Below are 23,330 nucleotides of genomic sequence, written 5' to 3' on the forward strand. Positions count from 1 at the left end.
TGCGCCGACGAGGCTGAATATGGCACGTGATCAAAATGTCGACATCAACGCATCAATTCATTCTATCTTCATCGCTGGCACACCACGAGTATTCCCTATTCTAGAAATGCCTGCTACGGACTCGGCAGCAATAGTCGTAGCTCGGTTCCTCAGAGCCAACCATTACAATGAGGTCAGCATAGTCCCACTGGCATTGCATAGTTGGGTGTTGACAGATGACATGACAGACTCTCAAAGCGTTCCTGGCAGAATCAGGTTTGCCCGAGGAGGCGGCAATCACCAAAAAGGGCGACTGGACGATAGAAAAGATCCTCGAAGAGAAGCGGCAGTATGATTCCAGTCTCGAATACGAGAAGAAAGGCGACGAACAGATGACCGGCTGGCCACTCCCAGCGCCATCAAAGGCAACCGAGCCAGGCTTCCTGATGACTTCAAATGTACTATGTGTGAGCGGCGACGGCAACGGTGAGTTCGAAGACGACATCATCTGGGCGACTGGCGCGGACCGGTCCTGGTCGTCCATGGTATCCTCGCCTCCATTCTCGTTGGCGCAGTCCATCTCAAATGCGCACGGGAGTCCAATCTTGTCCATACGCTCCATGACCAAGGGTTTTATATTGTCGACCTCCATGTCGGGACAGCTCATGATGCACGACCGGAGAGGGCGGCTGCTCGACAAATGCCGCGACCACCTGAAGTATGCGGTCCAGGTGGTTTCAGGACGTGCGCGGAACGGCAAATGGATCGTGGCGACCGCCGGTTGGGATCAAAAGGTCCACATCTACGCGCCAGAGCAGGAGCTGGCAGAGAACTTCGACGTGAATGAAGTCGACGCCATTGACGATGAACCGTACATTGATGGACTCCTGCGCGATCCTATACACACCCTCTCCATGCCATCCAATCCCGAGTCAATGGTCCTTGTCCGGCATCCTGACACCGGTGACCTTTATCTGATCGTCTCCCGCCGAGACTCGACGTTCTTATACTACTATTGTATAACACCTACCTCGGATGAGGCTTCTTCATCGAGGACAAGTCAAGCGACGTACTCTGTCCAGGAGACTGGTAAGCAGAATCTGGCACCACACGCAAACGCATGGGTAAGTTCCCACATCCTAGCACCCACTGTATATAGCTGTGCCGATGAGAATGGTTCTAAGTGAAAGTACAGATTGCCTTCTCCCCAGCATGCCTAGCAGTCTGCCCGACAGACCCTACCTTGTTAGCCGTGGCCACATCTCATCTTCCACACATGAAAGTCATCATCGTCCGTCTCCTCTTTCCGTCGAGTTCACACAGTCTGGGTTCCAATTTCGCGGCTGTTTCTGCTTCGTCCGAATTAGTAACTCCCGCGGCTCAGGCTCGAGCCGATCTCGCGTTGCAAGACCGCGAAGATGCTGCGATCAAGCTACATGTGACGACAATGGCCCCTCAGACTCCATACTCGACTCCACAAGTGGTTTGGCGCCCTGGTGGTCACGGCGTCTTTGTGAATGCTGACGACGGGGTCGTTCGCGGTATCGATACACAGAGTGGCAAAGTCGTTGCCATGCTCAAGGCGCACGAGGTCGGAAGTAAAGTGCGAACACTGTATGCCGGTTGGGAGAAGGGTGGGAAAGATGAGATACTGGTCAGCGGCGGGTTCGACAAAAAGATCTTTATCTGGAGAGTAAAAGATTAAATCTAGATGAGCAGAGGTCATGATGCCCCAGTAAACGAAGCATCCTGGAGAGTCCGTAGATTATGCATAGGTCGTTACAGTCCATCCATTCTTGACACATAATGGATGGACGAAGATCTGTTCTCTCACCTCTTAAGCCAGCCCTCGGCTGGGAGTCATCAATCTCAACTTCAGTCTACCTAGGTGATGATAGATGGACTACTGAGTGAACACTCTCACCTCTCGCGAGGGTCGTTTTTTCCTTTTCTGGTGCTCAATTTTCCAAAAGGGGAATGTTGTTGGATTTTCGTCGACCGACGAGCGTCAGGCAGTGATTGCCTACGGAGTACCTTGGGGTGTAGTTGTTCACCATGTCTTCGCGATAATTGTTCTCCGCGAAGCTGAATTCGCAACTCTACTCAACTCACTTTTTTTAATGGGTATTACGACAGTTGTTCTCCGCGAAGGCGAATCACCAAGTCTACTTACCTCACTTTTCTTTTCCTTGTTTCCGCTGCAAATGCCACACTTCTGCCAACTTGGAATACGAACACGAGCCTTGGCAATATCTATCGATACCTGAGGCATCTACCAATTTCAATCAACAGCCACCATTTGATCTGGCATTCCATACACGATCAGGGTCCTTATGATCCACTGTTCGCGCCTCACCGTTCTTTCTTGAAACCAGCAACCATCAATCTGTTCTTCCACTTTCTTTTTCTTTCACATACATCTTCCATTCTAGCTATCCAAAACTCAACATATCTCTTGTGCAGCGTTCGAGCCCAAGTTGCCTCCATCGACAATGACAATCACATTTGAGGCTGAATTCACCACGAAGGACGGTACCAAATTGTACACAAAGTCCTGGAAGGTCAGTTATAGATCCCTACTACTGTCACACCCTTCCAACTTGGCTTTACTATCGACTATTAACCATTTTCTTCACTATGGTCGATTGGGGCAACATACACTCACTTCTGCGGGATCGTGGGAGACCTTTTTCGTTACTTTACTGACTTGTTACCTGGCCCTTGTGCTTTGTGTGCGCGTGTAGCCTGATTCTGGAACCATCTCTGCCGTCCTGATCTTCCTTCATGGCTTTTCTGACCACATCAACGGTACTGCTACTCTTGTTCCTGCTTTCTGACCCCCTCGCTTTTCCGCCTTCTTTCCCCGGCTCCCCCTACCCCTCCCCTCCTCCAAACAGCCACAGCTGACAAGTGTTGGCAACCCCCAACCAGCGTACTACGATCTCTTCCCGACCTTGAGCTCTGCCCCGTTCAACATTGCAGTCTATGGCTTCGACCAACGAGGCTGGGGACGATCGGTTCACAAGACGAGCGACCACGGTCTCACGGGTCCGACCTCGCTCGTCCTGTCCGACATTCACGATTTCATCCTCTACGTCGCCGCAATCTTCGGAAAAGAAGAAAAGGAACCTGTCTCCCAACAAAAGCCCTTTTTCCTCATGGGCCACAGCATGGGCGGCAACGAGCTGCTCAGCTACCTGCTCTCCACCTCCCAGGCCTACTCGAACGACAACCGTCCTCCCATCGCGGGCTGCTTGTTGGAGGCCCCTTACATCGAGCTCGACCCCCTGGAGCAGCCCAGTGCCATGACGGTGGTGGCGGGGAAGATGGCGGCCTCGGTGATGCCCCACAAGCAGCTCAAACGGCCCCTCAACGCGGCCTTTTTGTCGCGGTCGACCAAGGTCCAACAGGACTGGATCGACGACCCGCTGTGCCACGACACGGGCACCCTCGAGGGCCTCAAAGGCCTGCTGCAACGGGCCGGCGACCTGTCGGCCCTCTCGCACGGCCGCAAGGTCGGCGGCTTGACCAACAAGCTCCCCTGCCCCGTCTGGATGTCTCACGGGACCGCCGACAAGGTCACCTCGTTCCCCGCGGCCGAACGTCTCTTCAACGTCCTCGAGGCACCCCGCAGTGACAAGGTGTTCAGGTCCTACGGAGGTGGCTACCACAAACTTCACGCCGAGCCCGACGGTCTCGCAGAGCGGTTTGCAAACGACGCCGGAAGCTGGATCTTGGGTCAAGCTAGGCGCTTTTCTCCAGACACAAAGGTCAGTGTTGCTTTTGATTTTACGAGTCTTATTGCTGTGCACGTGGCTCATCAAAATTCGCAGAACCCTAAATTGTAGAAGAAGAACCAGTCGTTCATCCATTGAGAACTCCAGGTTGATCCCGTGAAACACACACTCGGATTCATCTTTGCATCTATATACTATTGCTGCATCAACAGCCGTAGATGTATAACTCTGTCTTGGTGATTGGATGCGCATCATAAATACTTGTCCAACCCATACCACACAGTTCGACCTCAGTCAGCAGCTAATCCTTGGTGTTGCGATCCGCATCGGCCACAACAACATCGACCACGTCCTTATTGAGGCCTCTCCAGTGCTTCTTTGCCCAGAAAACCCACAGTCCAAGCGCGATCAATTGAACAAAAGCGTTGATTGGCAAGGCATAATTCATTCCTGATGCAGTGACCGGGAGGAAGGATGGGAAACAGAGAAAGACCATGATGTATGCAGAGTAGATAACTGCAAATATGTTGATGTAAACTCCGTACCTTCCCAGAGACCAGCCCGATGGTTCAAGCCTCCCACTGAATCGAGCCCATAGCATACATGCGATCGCCATGAGGTAAGATTGGTACAGGCCGAGAGTCGAAAGAGCAACGATGACGTTGAAGGCGATGCTGCTCCCGATGTTGAGGAGCGCCAGTAGCATGACGATGAACACGGGCAACCAAACGCTGCGGACAGGCACTCGGCTTTTTGGATCGATGTTTGCAAAGTAGGCGGGTAGTGCTCCATCTCGAGACCACGCCCAGGTCAGTCGAGATGCGGAAGTAATGCTGCCCAGACTGCAGGCCAGTGTGACTATCATGGACAACCCGACCATTGCTGAGCCCGTCGAGGCAGATTGTGTTGCGTTGATACAAATGAGGAGCAGTGGATATCCCGAGGAGAGTAGTTCGTCAACATCACCTGCACAGAATAGGATGACGAGGATCATTCCATACGCCAGGGCACCGTTCATGACAATGCTCCAGAACATGGCTCTTGGGACGGCATGACGGGCCTTACGAACTTCTTCCGACATGTGGACAGCGCCGTCAAACCCTGTTCGCCATTTCGTGAGCACATGCTTGCTATTACTCTAACCAAATGAAAAACTCACCCACAAAACCCCAGGTTGCAGTGAGCATGCCTAGATTGAATGAAATGTACTCGTTTGTCCAGCCCGAAAATGCCGACTTCTCCAGGAAGACAAAATGTGCTGAATGGCGTGGTGCAAGAGAGCTCAAGACTGCAACGAAGACAATCCACATTGCTACATGGAGCAGACCTGACAGTAACTCGATCCAAGGCACGGCCCAAAATACGTACTGGTTCATGAGACCTTGCACGATGAGGAGGGCGTATATGATCAACGTCACATGCCATCCGTGTGGCACGTAGCTGGGATAGCTAGCAATCACAAGCGCTTGAATCATCAAAGCGGCGATGTTGGCGACGCCGGCAAGCAGTGAAATCCATGAAAACCAGGTGATCCAGCCTTGCATCCATGTGATGAGTCGTCGATGTTTAGGAGGTGCAAGATAGTGTGTCCAGTGGTACTGAGCTCCTGCGATGGGCTGTACTGCTGCCATTTCAGCCATTGAAGCTACCTGGCACAGTACGCCAGTGATGATAACAAAGTAGCCGAAAGAAAGCGCGCGTGGGCCACCATTCCAGAAGAAGAATGCGATATTCCTGGAGGAGTTAGCAAAGTGTGTCGGCCCTCCGATTGTGATGGTTCAATCTATACGAAGCAACAGCCTCCCATGACGACATGTAACTGAGCGAAAAGAAGAAGATCTGAGCGAAACTAAATATTCTCTGCAAAAACAATGAGGCAAGGTCAACAAGCGATGGTGATGAGTTCGGGACTTACGCGAACTCTTGTTGACTGGTCTCTGGTGCTCTCTGTACGTTGACCAGCATATGGCTGTTCATATACATTCTTTGGCCCGTTGACATTGATATGAGTAGTCTTGAGATGCTGCATTTCCTGAGAGGCCATGGTGAGTTCTTGCTACTTCACCTCTGGTTGAGTTGGGACCTGCAAATCAAAGTAGTAAAGGTTGTTAGGACGACAAGAAAAGAGATGGGGCGAGAAGCGCCGGCCTATCTGCAAATCATGGCATGCCACAGTACACAAAAGGCAACATGGACGAAACTGCCGAGACCGAGACATTGGGACAGGGGGTAAGCCAACAAGCATGTGTGAAGCGACTCGTGCATGGTCAAACCCCAGGATGATTTGATGACTTGGTTGCAGGATTGATAAGAATTAAGGCAAAAGGTATGCCGGGATCACTCTTCTCTTGCCAGATTGGCATGGTCCTAGGGTACGGATGGCTTGTTTTGGCGCCAAGCCATCAATGAAGACCTATTGTACCAACCTGCTGGCCATTTGGTATTCGACATAGTGGTGCCCTTTTGCACTTTTTGCCTGCATCAGCCTGGTATTTCTTCAAGGGTGGACGGCAAGGTACAGCGTGTGGTGAACACTGCAACAGCGGAGCAAGTCCCGATTGAGGATTGACGCGGGCGAGTAGCTGCATGAAACACTTGTCGCTCACCGTAGGTGGTACTGGGGTATGTCGAGAGAAGGCGAATGATGGGCCCTGTTCCCTCGGAGGCCTAGCCAGTTTCCGTGAGGGAAGCTACTGGTGCCGTTTCTGGCCTTTGTCGATACTACTCGAATTTTTCCAGGGAAGAGAGCTTGCAAGGGGCGTTGAGATTAGCTGCATTCGTAGCGCATAACGATCGAAATGCTCGATGTGGTTCGCTCGTGTGGGTGAAGTCACTTCTCCTTGGGGAGGGCTCCTTATCGATATGTACCAGGAGTCTTGAGGCTCCGGGGAACGACTAATCTACGTCTGGTACGAGTGGAAGGTGTTCATCTCAAGCTGCGGTGGCTGATTTGGTATGATGATCATCATCATCACTGAAAGGTGGCATAGGGTGTTTTCATTGTGATGATAAGTCGTACTCCCTTCTCGTTTGTATCTGGTCAGGGCACCGAGTAACGACATGAGATATGGTATGGGTAAGGTCAGCACATATGTGGCCTTGCATCACCGTAGCGCCAAGGCCGGTGATGAAACACATGATGAGCCTAGCCGCTACGCTACGGTGCATCACATAATCCTTTCTCACAGCCAAACTCCATAAAGAACTGCGTTTGCTCGACAACAATCACTACTTTCTAGATCCTGATCTGCCATCAACTTCGTCGCAGTCTCGTTGTCGATGCGGATCCTCATCTGTGAGACCTGACTCGCTTGCTGAGATGTGCTTTTGATTTATTCTTTGCGCACCATGGTTGACAAGGCTACCTGGCCTGTTTGCCATTCAAAGCCTCTACAGACCCACCCGCATGACCAGACAATGTCGGCTGAGACAATCCTTCCCATGTGTCTTGCGATCAGCAACAAAGCAGTCGACCACACGGTAATATCATCAGCATACCATCTATCATGACATATGCTGTTGGTGCATGACATTTATCGATGGCAGGCAAACAGTCATTCACTGTTTTGAAAATCATCCATGCGCTCTTCCGCCCATCTTTGTACTGTTTCTTTTCACGTTTGGCAACAATGTTCTACTCAGGCCAGGTGCTCCATATTTTACAAACAAGGTGGCAGAATGATAAGTATTCTTTTCGATTTTACATTTATGTCTCTGTCCCTGCCATCTAGGACAATTTGGGCAGCATTGCTTCTGACCTTCCCTCAAGCATTGTTATTTGCAGATTTTACAAAGATCACATCACACATCCTTTGGTCTGTCAAGGCTGTAGCAGATATGTTTCTCAGACTCACCAACATTGCTTTGATGCGAGCACCCCCATACGAGGAGGGTTACACATATGTGCAGCGGCTCGCAACGGGCAAATTGTGTTTCGTGCGCAAACGTACACGTTCCAATAAGCCGAAGCCAAAAAAATGCATCGAAGTCTGCGAGGAAAGACCGCAATACGGCTCCTCTGCCACAAGCCATCATGCCCACAGACACGACTCTACACATGGGCACATTATCTGTCACGATCGCGGACCTAGTGACGAGAGCTGTGCAACTGTCAATGTCTACACCGAAGGCCCAATACATATTTACGGGCATACAGGGGAAACGACCAAGACTTGTCAACCACAAGGTCCAATATGGGAGACACGAGAACCAAAGGTGAAGAATGGCTTTTGGTTCGAGCGCAAAGGTGTACCTGTGCGAGTGGTTCGAGTGGGCAAGTCGCAAGAGGAAAGGATATGTGTTTCTCCCAGTCAACCAAAGGCGCGATGCGAAACATCAGGATCAGACCGTGTATGGTGTTCAAAACAAGGCGACTATTCCAATGGTGTGGAAGAAGACAAAGCAGTATGGGATCCTGTCTTACGGGCTTGGGTCGTGAAACGAGCACCACGAGTTCAGTTTTCTGGCTCTGAAGCAGGATGCCCCTGAGACCTTGGAAAGGTGGATGGGAAGATCTTATACAACAACTCTGGAGGGGAAAAAACACGACTCCCTGCATCATTTGTCGTGTTTCTAGCAGACATGTTTCATTTTCAAAGCATCGGTCCCCTCCACCTTTCACAATCGTCATGATGTCTCAGCCTCTCAGAAACCCATCAACGATGTCCCAGAACTTGTTCTCTTGCTCAACCCAAGGGAAATGCCCACAATCCTCCAAAACGATCAAGTTGCTCCCCTTGACACCGTGGGCTACTGTTTCTGCAACCTCTACACCACAAGTCCGATCCTGTCTACCAACCACGACCAAAGTCTTAGCCGTCACTCTTCCCAACTCGGCAAGCTGATCCCACTTGCCACCCTCGGTCTGATCTGCGGCATAATACGCCCCGTACGTCGACAGCTTCGGCAAGGCCGTCCATGCCTTTTCAAACGCCTCTGGACCTCCATTCTGCGGATGCGCAAAGTACAAGTGCATCATTTTGAGGACGAACGTGCGGAATTCAGCGTCGTTGGTCACGCTCATGGACGAGAAGATCTTTCCGACTTTGGCGAAGAAAGATTGGTCCTTGCGCGTGTATCCCAGCAGGTCCGTCTCGATGAGCACCAACCGATCCACGTGCTGGGGATACGCGATTGCGTACCCGAGCACCACGACTCCACCGGCGGAGTGGCCTGCCAAACTCACCTTCTCGAGGCCGAGGTGGACGCGAAGAGCCTCGAGATCTTGCACGATGTGTCTGGTAGACATGGCGGAAGGGTCTGTAGGCGTGTCCGAAGAGTCATTTCCGCGTGGTGAAGGGACGATCAATGTGAAGCGTGAAGATAGTCTGCCAAAGGTCGAGACGTACATGTCTGCACCAACGCCCCAGGGAGGGGGGTGGACGATTAGGGGTGGGAGAGATGATGGAGAGTCGCTCTGGACATTGTAGTGGATTTTCAAATCGTTGATGATGACAGTGTGGGCGCCTGGTGACAAGAGGGAAGAGGACGATGACATTTTGGCTTCTCTTTTCTGGCTTGTCTATTCTAGCTTTCTTACTTGTTGTCTATCCTTGAATGTTATTTGTTTTTGGATCCGGTAGGCTTCTTGGTGAGCGAGCGAGTGAGTGAGTGAGAGTGTGTGTATGTGACCTGTCTGTGCCACAACTTGGAATGACATCGGACCATCATATATATACCTCTCCCCCAAGTACATCAACCACACACTCTCCTACCTAGATAGAACCCACACCGCTCCAGCTCGTCTTACCAATTGCCAATATGTACTCGTACCTGCTCGTAACACACCTCCCTCCTACCGAGGCCACAGGCTTGATTTACTTGCTCTGCTTGGCGCAAGGCTGCGCCATCGTCTTCTGGCCACTCTCACTCCTAATTAGCCTCGTTTGATTCCTAATCCTGCAGGCACGCGTGTGGGCTTGTGTTGCAACTATTAGTCAAGTAACCCCTTCACTTCAACTTGAGATCGTCTATCATCTTAATGCCGGCGGGAGAGTTAAGCCAAGCCCGCCTGGTCTGAAATCCTCCGGGTGCACTGGAATGACCGAGATGGCAAAAATCCACTCCCTATCGTCATCTGGCCCCATCACAACTCCCAGAAGAGGACTATGCGCGGCACTTCTGAGTGGTTGATAAACCGGTGGGGGTACTCTCAGTACGAGTACCAATAAGTGAAATGGGACACAAGTCCCTTTGTGTATGTGTGTGTGTGTGTGAGAGAGGGAGAGATATAGGACGAGGCACACGAATATACCAAACCCCGAGAGAAGCATGGGATGGTCGCTGTAAGTGTACTCGAATCGGTCACGAGGTGAAAGAAAGCATCATATGCGCAACCATGACCGTCGACCTATCGTGGAAAATCCCAAGTCCCAAAGACTCTAGCTGGAAGGTACGATAATCCAGTAAAACCCGCAAGTGGCTTATACGAGAGTGCTCGTATTGAAAGAAAAACTTGAGATATCAAAGTCGTTGTTCATACATGTCATCAGTCGGACTGCCATGACTATTCTTGAAAGCAGAACGGTTTTTAAATCCTTTTGCAAGCAACAGCTGAATCAGTGCAAGCATTCCAGGAGCCAGGCTCGCCCATCACTTCTACCCATTGCTAGTCCCATCCGCCCTCTTGAATGAGGCCAAGCTGGGAGAGCTGTTGTATCCAAACTTGCCCCTGTACATATGGTGCGGATGGCCTCTGAAAATCATTCAAGATTCTGGGCCTGGCCACCACGTCATGCAATTACTGTCCGAGGGAGACCACAAGGGTGTGCGTCCAGCTCCATTCCAATATCCGTGCCTTCTTTGTGAGCCTGATTCAGCCGTTGAACGGGTCGAGCTGACATTGGGGGCAGTGTGGCAATATAGACTTGTGGCTTGAAAGTCATGTTGGGCTTAGATGGCCTCTAGCTTATCGGCGTCGTACAGTCGGGGGTATTCGAAGAGTGTGTAGGAGGGCACAAAATTCACCACGGGCGCATTATGCTCATAGAAGCTCTTCACACGTCCAGTCTTCGTACCTTTGAGATGTCAGCAGAGATCGTAGCAGTCTCAGGTCGCAAAAGCTTACCATCCGTCTGGTAGGTAACGGCGCACCACGAGTGGGATCTTCTTTTGGTTTAATTCCTTGATCGCAATCTGTAGAGGATCTGTCTCTCCTTCGAGATCAACCAAGACAGGCGCATTGTTACTGCACGTTGTTAGGTCTGTCGCCCTCCAGCAACGTCCATCACCATGAGCACATACCTGATCTGTAGCGCTCTAGTGCCCAATACTCTAGCTCTCTCATACTTTGTCATGTAACGTGTGGTGCTCCTCTTCTCTGGGGGGATTTTCTTGTCGGCGTCACTCGAGGGTTTCGCAGGCTGGTTTGGGTCGGCTGAGACCACTGTCTTCTCCTCGCCGTCTTCTGCTGCAGTAGCCCGGGCTTCGATTGCTGCCTCGTCAATCTCAACGTCTGGTGCAAAATCTTCGATCTGCTCTTCTGGCTCGTAGAATTCGGTCTCTGGCTCATCTTGGCCGTACCTGAATGTATGTTAGTGGCAGGATAACCATGAGGCACAACACAGAAGTCCGCTCCCACACTTACCCTCCCTCGTTGTCACCGTAATCAGACATATTGGCGTGGTTTCGGCGGCAAACGCAGCGTGTTTGTATGACAGGAAGATAGCGGCGTGTCAAACAGCAGCTGGCGACAGAGAGAGTGATCGTGAGTGTAAACGTGAGGATGAAGACAAGTGCATTCCAGAGTGAAGACTAGGATATGCCTGTCGCGGTGTCGTGAATGAGAAAAAAGGCGCCTCCGCGAGTCCAGCACTTGGTCTTGGCTAATTTTTTTCAAATGACGAATCAGTGACGAGGTGAAGCCGACATACTTGCACTAAACTCACCCCTCGGCATTGGCTTCGTTGGCCACCGAAAGTTCCTTAAATTTTCGTCGCGACGCTGACCTACCAACACCACATTACAGAGTGCCCTTGCAAGCTTCCAGTTAGTCAAGATGCGGGTCGATTCAGACGACGACTTCGATCCGGTCGACGACTATGACATGCTCGACTCCGCGGACGAGCTGGTCGCTGAGAACGGTGACACCCCGGCCACATCTCCTCCCGCATCCACTACTCTTCCTCGCTGCCGACAAAAGAACCTACAGTGCCCATACGAAGGTTGCGAAAAGGCTTTCAATCGACAAGCACGCCTCCAGGAGCATATCCGCTCACACACCAATGAACGTCCTTTCAAATGTCCCTATTCTCCATGCACCAAAGACTTCCTACGTGACAGTCATCTAAAACACCACATCAAGAGTGTCCACCAGGATATTCGTGACTACAAGTGTACTTGGGAAGGGTGTGATGCAAGTTTCGCAACCGGCACAAGGTTGCGACGACATGTCCAGACCCACGAGGCCAAGGAGAAATTCAGATGTCGTGGCTATGAAGGCTGCTCTCAAACTTTTCGCAAGCAAGATACTCTGGACAGACACATCAAGACTGACCATCTAGGAATCAAGCCTTTTCCATGTCAGGAATCTGATTCAGTCACTGGTTTGCCCTGCACAAAAGCATACGATACTGCAGAAAAGTTGCGCGCCCATCAAAGAGCTAGACACGACCCGACAAGATTCTCCTGCGATGAATGTATGCGACAAAACGCCGAGACTCTTGCCAACTCTGCAGACACTGATCCAGATACATTGCCTGTCGCGTCATTTGCGACATACGGAGAATTTCAGGCTCACCTCACCATCGTCCATCCGCCAACATGTGGTTTATGTCCAACTTCTTTCACGACTAAAAAGGAGTTAACCAGACATCTTGAAATTCAGCATGGTATACTCACTGAAACACAGAATAAGCCTAGCCAGTCCTTTCCTTGCACTTATGATGGATGCGACAAACAATTCACCAAGAAGGGCAATCTCAACGTCCACATCAAGACTGTCCACGAAAACAAACGTGACTTTGTATGCGGCCAGACTGAGATTACTTTGCCGAAGGAACTTGTCGACAACGGCAACATTGTGGTTTACGGTTGCAACCGGAGCTTTACCAGCAAGGCAACATTGGAAGAGCATGTTCGATCTGCACACCTTGGATTGGAAGCAAAGAGAGTAGCGCAAAACAAGAAGCGCAAGGCAGAGCGACAGAAAGAGCTTGTTGCCACTGGTGGTCGAGTGCTTAAGAAGCGCAAACCTCGTTCAGACAAGGGTGTCAAGAAGACTTCTCTCATGGCCGATCTCATTGGCCAAGCACATTCGGAGAGCATTGCAATTCCTGGCGCTACGTCAACCGGCAACGATGGTGACTCTACTCATCAGGCGGACATGGATGCCGAGGAGCAGTTCCTGACAGGCTCAATGGTTATGTGTGGCGACGAGATCTATCACTATGGCAGCTCGTACCACTATCCATCTGGCGAATACCCGACTATTGGTGGCAACACTGGTGCAAGTGGGCATGCCAACGAACACAATTCCAACAACGATTCCAACGACACTGACATCCCATTTGGCCAGTACCTACCAGACAGTGCTATGGATTATGAAGTTGACGACCTCTTTGGCTTCGAACAAGAGAATCGAATTGACTTCACCTACCCGGCACCATTTTCTTACTAATTGACGACCGATTGTCTATCACGATCGATAATGAAATGGACCAGCTCTTCAGCTTCGAGCTTCCAAAAGCAAGAGTTTACGTTCACCCACCCGTTACTATTTCCCTCTCGACAACCGACTGGCTTTTATGACCAAGGAAACGGAATGATTTTTCTTGCCCTCTTTCAGTTCGAGCAAACGTTATGATACCCCCGATACAGCGCTGTGATTACGGTTCCTCATTCACTTTATTATGGTCCCCTGCATAGATGAGCGAGTTTGTTGCGATTTCAATAATGTCACGATTACGAAGACGAAACGTCAGATTTTTATTTCCATGCAGAGCAAGGCGTTACCTGGCAAGGAAAATAAGCAGACACTATGCATTGGTGTAGTGGCGGCTCTACTAAAAGTGTGGAATTGGTTGTCGGCTGCTGCATAGCATGCAACAGGACAGCCTGAACAGACGCGGCGTTTGTTTTCACTGGAACACCAAAAATTGGTTGGTCATGGAAAAGTGAAACTTCTTTAGCAGATATCGAAGGTTGCCTCAAAAGAGGCCAAAGGGGGATAATTCCTTCTAATGAGAAATCCATATTGAAAATCATCCTTCCATGCCCGTGACTGTGCTTTTTCTGACTCTGCTGGGAATGCCGAATGCGTGCTGACCTCTCTATCATGCTCTCTAGCGGCCTAAATTTCATCTGATGGCGTTCATCTGAGCAGCTGAAATGGCGTCCCCGGAGGTATTGTCCAATCCGGCCAATTTGAGGTATACGGTATGATCGAACAAGGAAGGCGTTCTGATGAAGTTGCAGCTGGCGATAGGTGCCTAGAAAGTCGCAGTCTTACCACCCCTTGGTTCCTGCAATGGCTGGCTGACGTTATACTAAGGAGACTGCTGCTTCACATCACTCAGATTCGAGTAGCACAAAACCTATGTACGCGTGCTCTATCCTATAAACCTGACAGTCACGCTCAACGCGCAGTTGGCCACACTATGGACACTCCTCCCCGTCCAAGATATTCCTCCTTCGCCGTCACTGACCACCACCTATGAACTCAACATCAAGAGCAATAATCATTTCACCATGATAACTCCCGAGGGAACTGAACTGGGCGGACGACTCTGGCACCCCATGAGGACAGGCAGCGCCAGTACAACAATCCCAGCGGCAGCAACCTCGTCCATCTCGACCGGTCAGCCTAACAACACTCCCAGCGCAGCGATGACGTCTCTATCTACCACAGCCACAGATTCAGCTTCAAGTATCTCTTCATCATCGCCACCCAGTTTATCTCTGACCCAACATTCTTCGCCATCATCTTCGAGTCTATCAGAAAGCGCTAAAGTCGGCATCATCGTCGCCTCATGCTCTGCGGCAGCCTTATTGATCCTCTTTGGAATTGTCGAACTATTCTTGAGGAGAAAACGGAGGAATTTGATGCGTCTGAGAAGAAAAGAGCAAAGCGAGAAAAGAGAACAAGAAGATGATGGTCTGGATGGATGGCAATGCCTGGGATGAAGGAAGGTGGGTGGAATAAGTCAATTCAAGTCACATACCTAATGATGAACATCTACTATGTCTCATTCATGACTTGAAGCTTGAGTGCTGGGAGATGCTTGTACCCTGCATTTTATGTTGTTGTGATCTCCACGGCCTCTAACCATTCATTAAGCGAGATGATCCGGGGGATTGTCAGGGGTCCATTCCGCTTATTCATGGGCCTCTCTCGGGCTTTTCTTCTTCTTATTACTCATGCTGAGAACAGCCACTGACAAAATTTACATCATAACACGTGCACTCAATGTCGCCCTTATCCGTCTCAAAGTCTGTCGTGATCTCTACCACTTTTTTTTCTCCCGACCTTGGAATAACAAAAAGTTAGGACACAACCGTACACGACCAACACTCCTTTTAAATGCAAGTCCACGCCATGACCCTGGTATAAGAGCCTTGCTATTTCATTTCCATGCATTCCTTTCAACTCCCGACCTTTCCAACTTGCAGAACCTCCTTGAGACTACGCGGAGAAGAAGCGCGATGACCACCGCTGGCCCCATCCGCCATCCGGCCCTTCTCACTCGTTCTTTAGCCTTTACTCCTTCTCATATCAATCACCGTGCGGGCGAATCCTCTCGTCGAGACCTTACTCTTACTTACCGTTTCTTCTCAGACTTCCTACCTCCCATGAAGCGGAGCGTCGATCCCTACAAACCACCCGCGAGGAGTCTACATTCGACACCACGAGGTGCCGCTGCTGCAGCAGCCACGGCTCAGAACAACTCAGCTCCCCCCACGACTGCTGCTGAATCTGCCATCCCTCACATTTCCCTCCACATTGCCGCCTCGTCCAGCGGCAAAGGCCGCAAGTTTCGACCCGAGCTGAGTACGTTTGACTTTATCCCCAACAGCGGCACCGATGCCGCTTTGGGCCTCCAGCAAGGGTCGACGATGCAAGAGAAGAGATCGCGACGTCCCGACAGCGGGCAAGACGCGTATTTCGTGAGCCGCGTCGGAGGACGAGACTCCGAGGTGACGGCCTTTGCCGTGGCGGACGGGGTGGGAGGATGGACCGAGCACGGCATCGACCCGGCCGACTTTTCCCACGGTCTCTGCAGCCACATGGTCGAGACGGCACTGTCGTGGGACCGACGAGAAGAGAGGTTGGGTCCCAAACAGCTGCTCCGGCTGGGGTACGAACGGGTCACGAACGACCCGGCGATCAAGGCGGGAGGGACGACGGCGTGCGTGGCCGTCACCGAGCCCGACGGGCGCATGCGGGTCGCAAACCTGGGGGACTCGGGTTTCCTGCAGCTGAGGCTGGGGACGGTGCACCACTGTTCCAACCCGCAGACGCACGCCTTCAACACGCCGTACCAGATGAGCATGACGCCGCCCGAGATCCTCGCCCAGGCCATGATCTTTGGCGGCATGCCGTTGAACGACGAGCCCGAGAAGGCCGACCTGGCGGACCACATGCTGCGGCACGGCGACGTCCTCGTCCTGGCGACCGACGGCGTCTGGGACAACCTCAACTCCCAGGACATCCTGTCGATCGTGTCCAAGCACATGCGCCTGTTCGGCGGGTGGTTGAGGTCGGAGGGTCAAGGGTACGCGACCTCCCCGGTCCTGCCCGAACTGGTCGACCGCTCGCTCGGGCCGCAGAAGCACAAACTGCCGGGCACGCTCCAGAGCGTGATCGCGGCGGCCATAGTCGGCGAGGCGAAGACGGCCAGTCTCAGCGCGAAGCGAGACGGGCCGTTCGCGAAAGAAATGAAGAAGCATTTTCCCTTCGACCCTTGGCACGGTGGGAAGGTGGACGACATCACCGTTTTGGTGGTCATTCCTGTCGACCAGGCCAAGGTGAGCTTGAAGCCCAAGTTGTAATTTATCACCACCCATAGGTATGGTCGGAACTGGCGGGGGGGCCGGGAACCACATTCCCCTTTCCCCGAGGTGAACGGAAGGGGGATAAGAAGGAAGAAAAGAAGCGGACCCCAATCCCCCTGATCAAGGGGCGAGAACTTGGAAACACCGACAGAGGGTTTCAAATGTATATACAACTGTATATTGTACTCTCTTACATCCCGAACGGAACATCTTTGGTGGTGCTGATGATGGTCAACAGTACAGGACAGAGTATGGCATATAGCATGATATCAAAATGGCCTGAGCGGTCCTTTTTGGAAATTTTAGGTTCTTGTCTTGCAAAATCTTGCTTGGGGCAGCATATGAGATTGTAGAGAGTACACAGTATCTGTACTCGATAGTACTAACTGGAAATATTCCACATCATCAAATGTCAACACAGAGAGGCACTTTTTCTGTCGAGTGAAGTGGGAAAAACAAACCCAGTGCAACTATAGAACTCCGTACAAACTACCTAGGTAGGTGGCATTTCTCAACATGACACATTGCAAGATAAACACACATTAGAAACCGACGTGTTAGACATTTGTTTCCCCATGCCCAAAGAAAAAAAGACCCACTCTCAGGCAGGGCCTTGGTGTGTGTGTGTGTGTGTGTGTGTGTGTGTGTGTGTGTGTGTGTGTGTGTGTGTATCGTTACGTACTCTTCTTTTTTTCCCCCTTTTACACTCTTCTTCTCCTCAAACCGACGTTGAACCCCAAAGGTTTCCTCAAAAACCCTTCCCTCGTCTCCATGGGTCCAGGGTGTTCGTCGCGGAACTCAAAGTTCTTGAAGACGGTCGCCACCATGCACTTGAGTTCCATCTCGGCGACGTTGCGGCCCACGCAGGCTCGGGGTCCGGTGCTGAAGGGGATGAAGGCGTCCTTTTGCCGGGGGGTCAGCCTCTTCTCCGACCACCGCCCGGGCACGAAGTCGTCGGCGTCGGGGCCCCAGATCTCCTTGCTGTGGTGGATGGTGTAGCTGGGGACGCTCAGGGCGGTGCCGGGGGGGAAGTGGTAGCCCAGGATGTCGACCCCGGTCGGGTTGGGGTTCTCGGGCGTGGCCCCCGGCACCAGGCGGGGCAGCCCCAGGGAGGAGGTGCTGTGGATGCGCATGGTCTCGTTGATGACCCACTGGACGTACTCCAGGTCCTTGACGGAGTCGTAGCTGGGGACCCCGGGGGGGATGGCCGCGTCGAGTTCCTCCCGGAGGGCCTCGAGCACCCCGGGGGTGCGGACGACGTAGTACAGGAGCGCGCAGGCCGTGTTGCTGGTCGTGTCCGAGCCGGCGATGAGTTGGGTGAGGGCTTCCGCCGTGAGCTCCTCCCGGCCCAGCCTCTCTCCCTTCGCGTCCTTGCCCTCCATCAACCGCGCCAAGAGGTCGACTCGGTCCGTGGTCGGGTTGTCCAACCGCTGCTTGACCCGGGCGATGGCGATGCCGGCCAGGTTTTCCACCGCCTCGACACCTTTGCTGAAGAACGGGTCCGGCATGTACTTGGCCCAGGGCTTCAGCTGGGGCAGACAACCGAGGGTCCCGGACACCTCCCCTCGGCGGTTGAGCACCTCGATGGCCGGGGCCGACGTGGGAGGGGCGTCGGGGGACTTTCTGATCTCGGCGTAGTCCTTCTCCCGCTCGAGCATGCCGAACGGCTGCCCGAACGCCAGGTCGCCGATGATGTCGAAGGCGAGGTAGTTGAACCAGTGCAGGGCATCGATCGACGCGTACCCCGTGCTCGGGTTGGCGCGCGTGTCGGAGAGCTTGTTCCACTTCTGGACAAACAGTTCCAGGTTGGCGTGGATGTACTGTTCGAACTGGCCGATGGACTTGGCCGAGAAGGTGTGGCTGACGACCTTGCGTTTGCGAGTGTGTTCGGCCCGGTCTCGTGTGTTGAAGAGGCCGCGACGAATCGAAACAAATGCGTCGTAGTACTCACTGTTTGTAACCGCCAAGGTGTCAGTCAAGGAGTGTTCTTCTTCAAAAAGGAAGCCGGCCAAGGAAGGAAGAGCAGAGGCGACCGGCAGAAATGGGGAAAACGGAACAAAAAACTTGCCTCTTCAGAAATCCATTGCCGTGACCATAGATGGTGTTGATGACCGAGTCGTCTGCAATCGACACATGGTTGGGCTGTATCCGGACGACTTTGCCGTATGTCTTGTGGAGGTCGTCCACAGCCTGGTACCGTCGCCCTCGGCGGCACTGGTACATGAGCCATAGGTTGGACAGCGCGGCTGGTAATGGTCCGGGAACCTTTAAGAGAGCCCAGTTTCGTAGGTATGGAAGGATGTAGTAGATTATGGGTAGAAGTAGAAGCGCCCATGGGGACACCAACGACGACACGAACATCGTGACGATCCAGTACTCAGAGTATGTGTCCTATACTACTCCGCAGATCGTATTCGTATACTTCGTCAGATGGAGGGGGTAATGACCAACAGGAAAGGAAATTCACAAAAAAAAGCTCGACCTATTCTCTTTTGTGCGTCTGTGTGTTACGGGGGAAAAAGGGTGGCCGCAGTTGTTGTTTTATATATCTTTTGTGTTTCGTAGTTTGAAGCCGAGTCGAGTGAGGTCAGAACGAAGCCGAGGATGCCAAACTCGTGAAATGACGGCCAACGGGGAACTGGAGTAATTGGTGCCCACAGGAACGGTGATGATGGTAGAGACGGCGATGCAGCACGGGTCAAGTCGTTCACAGTCGGTAACAGAGATCGGGAATGGAAAAAGGGAAATGGCAGCCCTTTGATTGGAGAAGAGCATGACTTGTATCGGATGAAGGTGGATTGGGAGGTCACGACGGGTCCTGATGCTGAGGACGGACATGGGCCACGGTAAGCACAAGCAAACTCACTCCCCTCCCCCCCGCCACAATATGTAGGTGCCTACCAGGGTATATGGGGGGCGATCCATAGGCCGAATCTCACCTAACAGACACTCCGTACGGAGTAGGGATGGAGCCACTCCCGTCCTTATCCCATTTCCCTCTGACAGTACGGAGTATATCACGAAGAATGGATATCAGTACCTACTCCATACAGTAAAAAGAATGCGTGGTTGGGCACTTTTTCAATGGATACCTCGTGCTGTCTGTCTATCCATCTGTTTCTTACAACCTCGCTCATCTCGTTCGCCTCACTCGCCCTCGCTCTCGCCCTCTCATACACCGAGATTCCATAATCGGATTACTGGATGTGTCTCTCCATCCCCGTTTCATGGCAGCCTCGACAGGAAGAGCACACCAAGCACCTCTTCTTTCGGATAGTCTAGTGGGTACGAGTTGCTTTGAATGCCCAATCTCGTACACGCGGCCTTGTCCTATCCAGGCCATTCGTCGTGCAGCTCTTTCCGGAAGGATCCTATCCTTGTCAAATGGTAACTTGACGACCTATGTGGCTGTCACAGCAATGTCGCTTGTTTGGCAGCAAAGTAGGGGGTCGTCAACAGTGTCATGGGTAACGTTACCCTCGGAATGTCACCCGAAGATCAGGCTTGTTTGTTCGTTGCTAACTCAGTGAGCGCATATCGAAATATCCTCTCAGTGGACCATTTGTTCTGCTGTTAGTTCCTGAATATAGGGTCAGCTCTTATCCCGTTAACGCGTCACCATCATCTGAGGCTCACCGTAAAGGTCTCACTGAGTCCTGCAGCACAACGTTCCACATCTTCGACCAATCCCTGAATATTATGGTCCCATTGGCGTAGATATCGGGTTGGCCCATGGAGCTCAACACCAGGCACGGCCTCAAACACGATGACTCCAGCGATCTGATCGATTTCGCCTTTGAGTCTTCCCTGTTCAAACATGCGGGCTGCATAATCTTCGGCTTTTTCTGCCGCAGTGTCATCTTTGCCATCTTTCAAACCGAGAATCTCTGCGAGCGTCGCCGTCGTGATATTTTCGTAGAGACGACTAGTTGCAAGCAGGTTGTGTTCAATCACCGCCTTGCTCAGTACGGTACTACCGTCGGCAGTCAAGGCAAGTTGGTGCGGAGCCAATGTTGAAGCAAAGGCTTCTACATCTGCTGGTGATAACAAGCGCTCCAGGAACATGTTTTCCAAGATGCCATATTCATCCGTCTCTGCTGATCTCTCGTCCTTGTAGAGATTTGCCAACGTACGGCTCCGTTGCGGACCGGCAGGAGCAAGTATAGCCGTCTTGATGGCGGCAGAGAGTGCCCGTTTCCGGTCTTCCTCGTCGGCCATGGTATTGAAAGAAACAGTGAGATATTCTGCCGAGGCATTCAAGAAATCTCGACGAGAGTCCTGGATTCGTGCTTGCGATAGTTGGTACAAGATACGCAGCTCCGGGGCGTCCTTCATCTCCTGTGCTGCGGCCGCCGAGTTCTTGATCTTGTTCAGGGCGGACTCTGCAGACACAGTATCATCATCCTCGAGAAAGTATCTTACGACCCTAATCCATGTCTCCACTTTCGACCGGTCGGACACTTGACGTTGGGTTGAGTCGAGGTTTATGCCTTGTAAGGCTTTAGCAGCCTCGCTGTAGTCCTCTTCTGCCTCGTATCCTTGTGCAAGTATCTCCCTGGCCGCCGCATCCTGCTCTTCGTACGATGCCAGTTGTGAATCTAGAGCATCTACTACATGTTTTCCCACTTTGACTTTGACTTCGGGGGGGACAGAGGACAGTGACTTGATGACAGTTGCGAGGATGTTTCGGATGACAATGATTCCCAGAGACGAGGAGAGAACGGCATCAATGTAGGCGATCAGGTTTTCTGCATGTTGCTCGGCCGACACAGGTGGCGTAGTAGTCAATTTCTCGAGGAGATGATTGTAGGCATTGGCCTTGTCCGCGGACGTTGCGTCTGCAACCGATTCCAACATTGCTGTGAGTTCTGGCGACGCCATCTTTGGAGGCTTGCTTGAACGTTCCGGAATGAACCAAGGTTGAAGTTGTGAAAACGACCAACACCGTCTGAAGAAGTAGCTCCCCCAAGATCTTCCTCTAATGAATCTGTGGTAACAGGGTCAGTCAAGGTGAAAGTGAAGGGCACAAGCGCAGGCCCAAACATGTGCACCACGTGACTGACGTCAGTCTTAGATGTAAAGTTACTTACTCCGCCATATGGAGTACTCGCAAATAAACAGTCCACCGTATAAAGGATTTCCCTCCCAGAACTTTGTCTTCAATCCATGCACAAGCCACCACTACACGTCGCCTCCAAGACGACCATTTTACATTGTAATCAATGGGGCAAAACTGGAAACGATATAAATACGTCCTTTTGGGGAATCGAAAAGTCATCAAGTTGCTTGTTGGTTGGCATTGATACATCACGAATACACATTACACATTACACATTACATTCGATTTGTGTCATGAAAGCATCATGCCGTCTTCTAGCCTGCAACCTGACAGGATTCAAATTCTTCCGAGATCGCTATAATTCATCTGCGGCGGCGGACTGGGCACCACTCGCTCTGTAGCCTGCAATTGTGCATCGTAGGCAGGAAGAGGTGCTACGTCCGCAACGTAATGAGGATATCGAAAATTGTAATAATCCCGCTGCATGCTCTGGACTTGACGCTCCTGCTCAGTCCTGAGTGTCTTTCGGGATCGCCTTCGCTGCCAGGTGAAGATCAATACAAACAAAATGATCAGAAATACGCCTCCGGCCGTGGCACCGCCTATAATGGCTCCATTGTGGGTAAAGGACGAGGATGCTGAAGCTCCAGAAACAGATGAGGAGGATGAGGATGAGGATGAGGACGGCCATGATGAAGATGGTCGAGTGGTGTTTCGTGACGATGGTTTGGAGCTGTGGCTCTCGTGTCCAGAATGGAAGTTGGACTCGGTCGACACCGATACCATCGTGGCTGTATCGAAGGGTGTAGACGACCATGAGCTTGTCCTAGACCGAGACTGAGATTTCGAAAGAGATGGGCTGGTGGCTGGCGGAGCATGAGAAGTCTTTGTCGTGGTCTTCATCGAGCTTGAGCTCGACTTGAGAGTCTTCTGTGGCTGCATACTTGTACTTGATGCAATAATGACTTGGCTCGCGGGCCAGGCAAACATTGTAGCAGCTTCTTGACCGCAAGAAAACGCCGTCCAGCTACCCGTGCTCGTAACGTCGTCGTATATGTACTCTGAACAGTAAGGGGCTGAACTCGGACTGTTTCACAAACACGTCGTAAGTTATCGTGTGCATTACAGTATAGAATGGCAAAACAACACATCCCCCTTGCAAAATCACAAAGGCAAAACTTACCAAGCCAGACAAGATTCCCCAGAGCATTGACCTGACTCGGTGTGCGCATAACACCTTGTGTAAAACCTGCAATCACCAGAGTCGTCACAACAGCCTTGCTTGTTTGCAGCGAAGGTGCAAATAGATTTCGGCCCAGAACAGACGGGTACGGCGCCATTTGGATAATACGGTTGGAGTTTGCCGCATGTCTGGACGTCTCGAGGATACAGTCTGAGCCGGAAAGTCGTTATGGCTTGCCCGACCTCGGTCAGGCTAGGCGACAGGTTCGATGAGGGAGGAGCTGACATACTGGTTGCCGATGTCTAGCTATCCCTCACGAGGCTCAAGTACAGTCTCAGATTTGCTGTTCCTTCTTTAGAACATGCCCGTGTCAACTCGACCA

General features: G+C 51.9%; 11 protein-coding genes across 11 annotated transcripts; 5 read left to right on the forward strand and 6 right to left on the reverse strand.

Moving 5' to 3' along the window:
* Positions 1-19: 19 nt before the first annotated feature.
* On the forward strand, positions 20-1,853 carry PV06_00768 (uncharacterized protein; the record flags this gene model as incomplete). The annotated part of the gene is made up of 3 exons (XM_016401313.1): positions 20-172; positions 228-1,103; positions 1,175-1,853. The coding sequence occupies 3 exons, from the start codon at positions 20-22 to the stop codon at positions 1,682-1,684; spliced, it is 1,539 nt and encodes a 512-aa protein (XP_016268366.1). The 3' UTR covers positions 1,685-1,853.
* A 498-nt stretch (positions 1,854-2,351) lies between these two features.
* On the forward strand, positions 2,352-4,258 carry PV06_00769 (uncharacterized protein). Its single transcript, XM_016401314.1, has 3 exons — positions 2,352-2,540; positions 2,724-2,787; positions 2,911-4,258. Exons 1-3 carry the CDS (start codon positions 2,472-2,474, stop codon positions 3,825-3,827), a joined length of 1,050 nt encoding a protein of 349 aa, XP_016268367.1. The 5' UTR covers positions 2,352-2,471; the 3' UTR covers positions 3,828-4,258.
* On the reverse strand, positions 4,018-5,760 carry PV06_00770 (uncharacterized protein; the record flags this gene model as incomplete). The annotated part of the gene is made up of 4 exons (XM_016401315.1): positions 4,018-4,817; positions 4,876-5,450; positions 5,506-5,576; positions 5,632-5,760. The coding sequence occupies 4 exons, from the start codon at positions 5,758-5,760 to the stop codon at positions 4,018-4,020; spliced, it is 1,575 nt and encodes a 524-aa protein (XP_016268368.1).
* A 1,203-nt stretch (positions 5,761-6,963) lies between these two features.
* PV06_00771 (uncharacterized protein) lies at positions 6,964-9,313 on the forward strand. The gene has a single exon (XM_016401316.1). It carries the CDS (start codon positions 7,296-7,298, stop codon positions 8,202-8,204), a length of 909 nt encoding a protein of 302 aa, XP_016268369.1. The 5' UTR covers positions 6,964-7,295; the 3' UTR covers positions 8,205-9,313.
* PV06_00772 (uncharacterized protein) lies at positions 8,353-9,213 on the reverse strand (the record flags this gene model as incomplete). The annotated part of the gene is made up of 1 exon (XM_016401317.1): positions 8,353-9,213. The coding sequence occupies one exon, from the start codon at positions 9,211-9,213 to the stop codon at positions 8,353-8,355; it is 861 nt and encodes a 286-aa protein (XP_016268370.1).
* An 813-nt stretch (positions 9,314-10,126) lies between the features above and the next one.
* PV06_00773 (uncharacterized protein) lies at positions 10,127-11,485 on the reverse strand. Its single transcript, XM_016401318.1, has 4 exons — positions 11,302-11,485; positions 10,959-11,237; positions 10,783-10,902; positions 10,127-10,732 (listed from the first exon to the last, which is right to left on the reverse strand). Exons 1-4 carry the CDS (start codon positions 11,328-11,330, stop codon positions 10,699-10,701), a joined length of 462 nt encoding a protein of 153 aa, XP_016268371.1. The 5' UTR covers positions 11,331-11,485; the 3' UTR covers positions 10,127-10,698.
* Positions 11,486-11,642: 157 nt separating this feature from the next.
* PV06_00774 (uncharacterized protein) lies at positions 11,643-13,918 on the forward strand. The gene has a single exon (XM_016401319.1). It carries the CDS (start codon positions 11,713-11,715, stop codon positions 13,330-13,332), a length of 1,620 nt encoding a protein of 539 aa, XP_016268372.1. The 5' UTR covers positions 11,643-11,712; the 3' UTR covers positions 13,333-13,918.
* Positions 13,919-15,183: 1,265 nt separating this feature from the next.
* PV06_00775 (uncharacterized protein) lies at positions 15,184-17,112 on the forward strand. Its single transcript, XM_016401320.1, has 2 exons — positions 15,184-15,435; positions 15,490-17,112. Exons 1-2 carry the CDS (start codon positions 15,357-15,359, stop codon positions 16,701-16,703), a joined length of 1,293 nt encoding a protein of 430 aa, XP_016268373.1. The 5' UTR covers positions 15,184-15,356; the 3' UTR covers positions 16,704-17,112.
* Positions 17,113-17,407: 295 nt separating this feature from the next.
* PV06_00776 (uncharacterized protein) lies at positions 17,408-19,098 on the reverse strand (the record flags this gene model as incomplete). The annotated part of the gene is made up of 2 exons (XM_016401321.1): positions 18,771-19,098; positions 17,408-18,652 (listed from the first exon to the last, which is right to left on the reverse strand). The coding sequence occupies exons 1-2, from the start codon at positions 19,065-19,067 to the stop codon at positions 17,408-17,410; spliced, it is 1,542 nt and encodes a 513-aa protein (XP_016268374.1). The 5' UTR covers positions 19,068-19,098.
* Positions 19,099-19,770: 672 nt separating this feature from the next.
* Positions 19,771-21,698, reverse strand: PV06_00777 (uncharacterized protein). Its single transcript, XM_016401322.1, has 2 exons — positions 20,343-21,698; positions 19,771-20,286 (listed from the first exon to the last, which is right to left on the reverse strand). Exons 1-2 carry the CDS (start codon positions 21,585-21,587, stop codon positions 20,257-20,259), a joined length of 1,275 nt encoding a protein of 424 aa, XP_016268375.1. The 5' UTR covers positions 21,588-21,698; the 3' UTR covers positions 19,771-20,256.
* Positions 21,699-22,101: 403 nt separating this feature from the next.
* On the reverse strand, positions 22,102-23,105 carry PV06_00778 (uncharacterized protein; the record flags this gene model as incomplete). Its single annotated transcript, XM_016401323.1, has 2 exons — positions 22,102-22,826; positions 22,949-23,105. 2 exons carry the CDS (start codon positions 23,103-23,105, stop codon positions 22,102-22,104), a joined length of 882 nt encoding a protein of 293 aa, XP_016268376.1.
* Between the last annotated feature and the right edge of the window lie 225 nt (positions 23,106-23,330).

This window comes from Exophiala oligosperma, assembly GCF_000835515.1.
Source record: "Exophiala oligosperma strain CBS 72588 unplaced genomic scaffold supercont1.1, whole genome shotgun sequence".
In the NCBI taxonomy this organism is placed as follows: Eukaryota; Fungi; Ascomycota; class Eurotiomycetes; order Chaetothyriales; family Herpotrichiellaceae; genus Exophiala; species Exophiala oligosperma.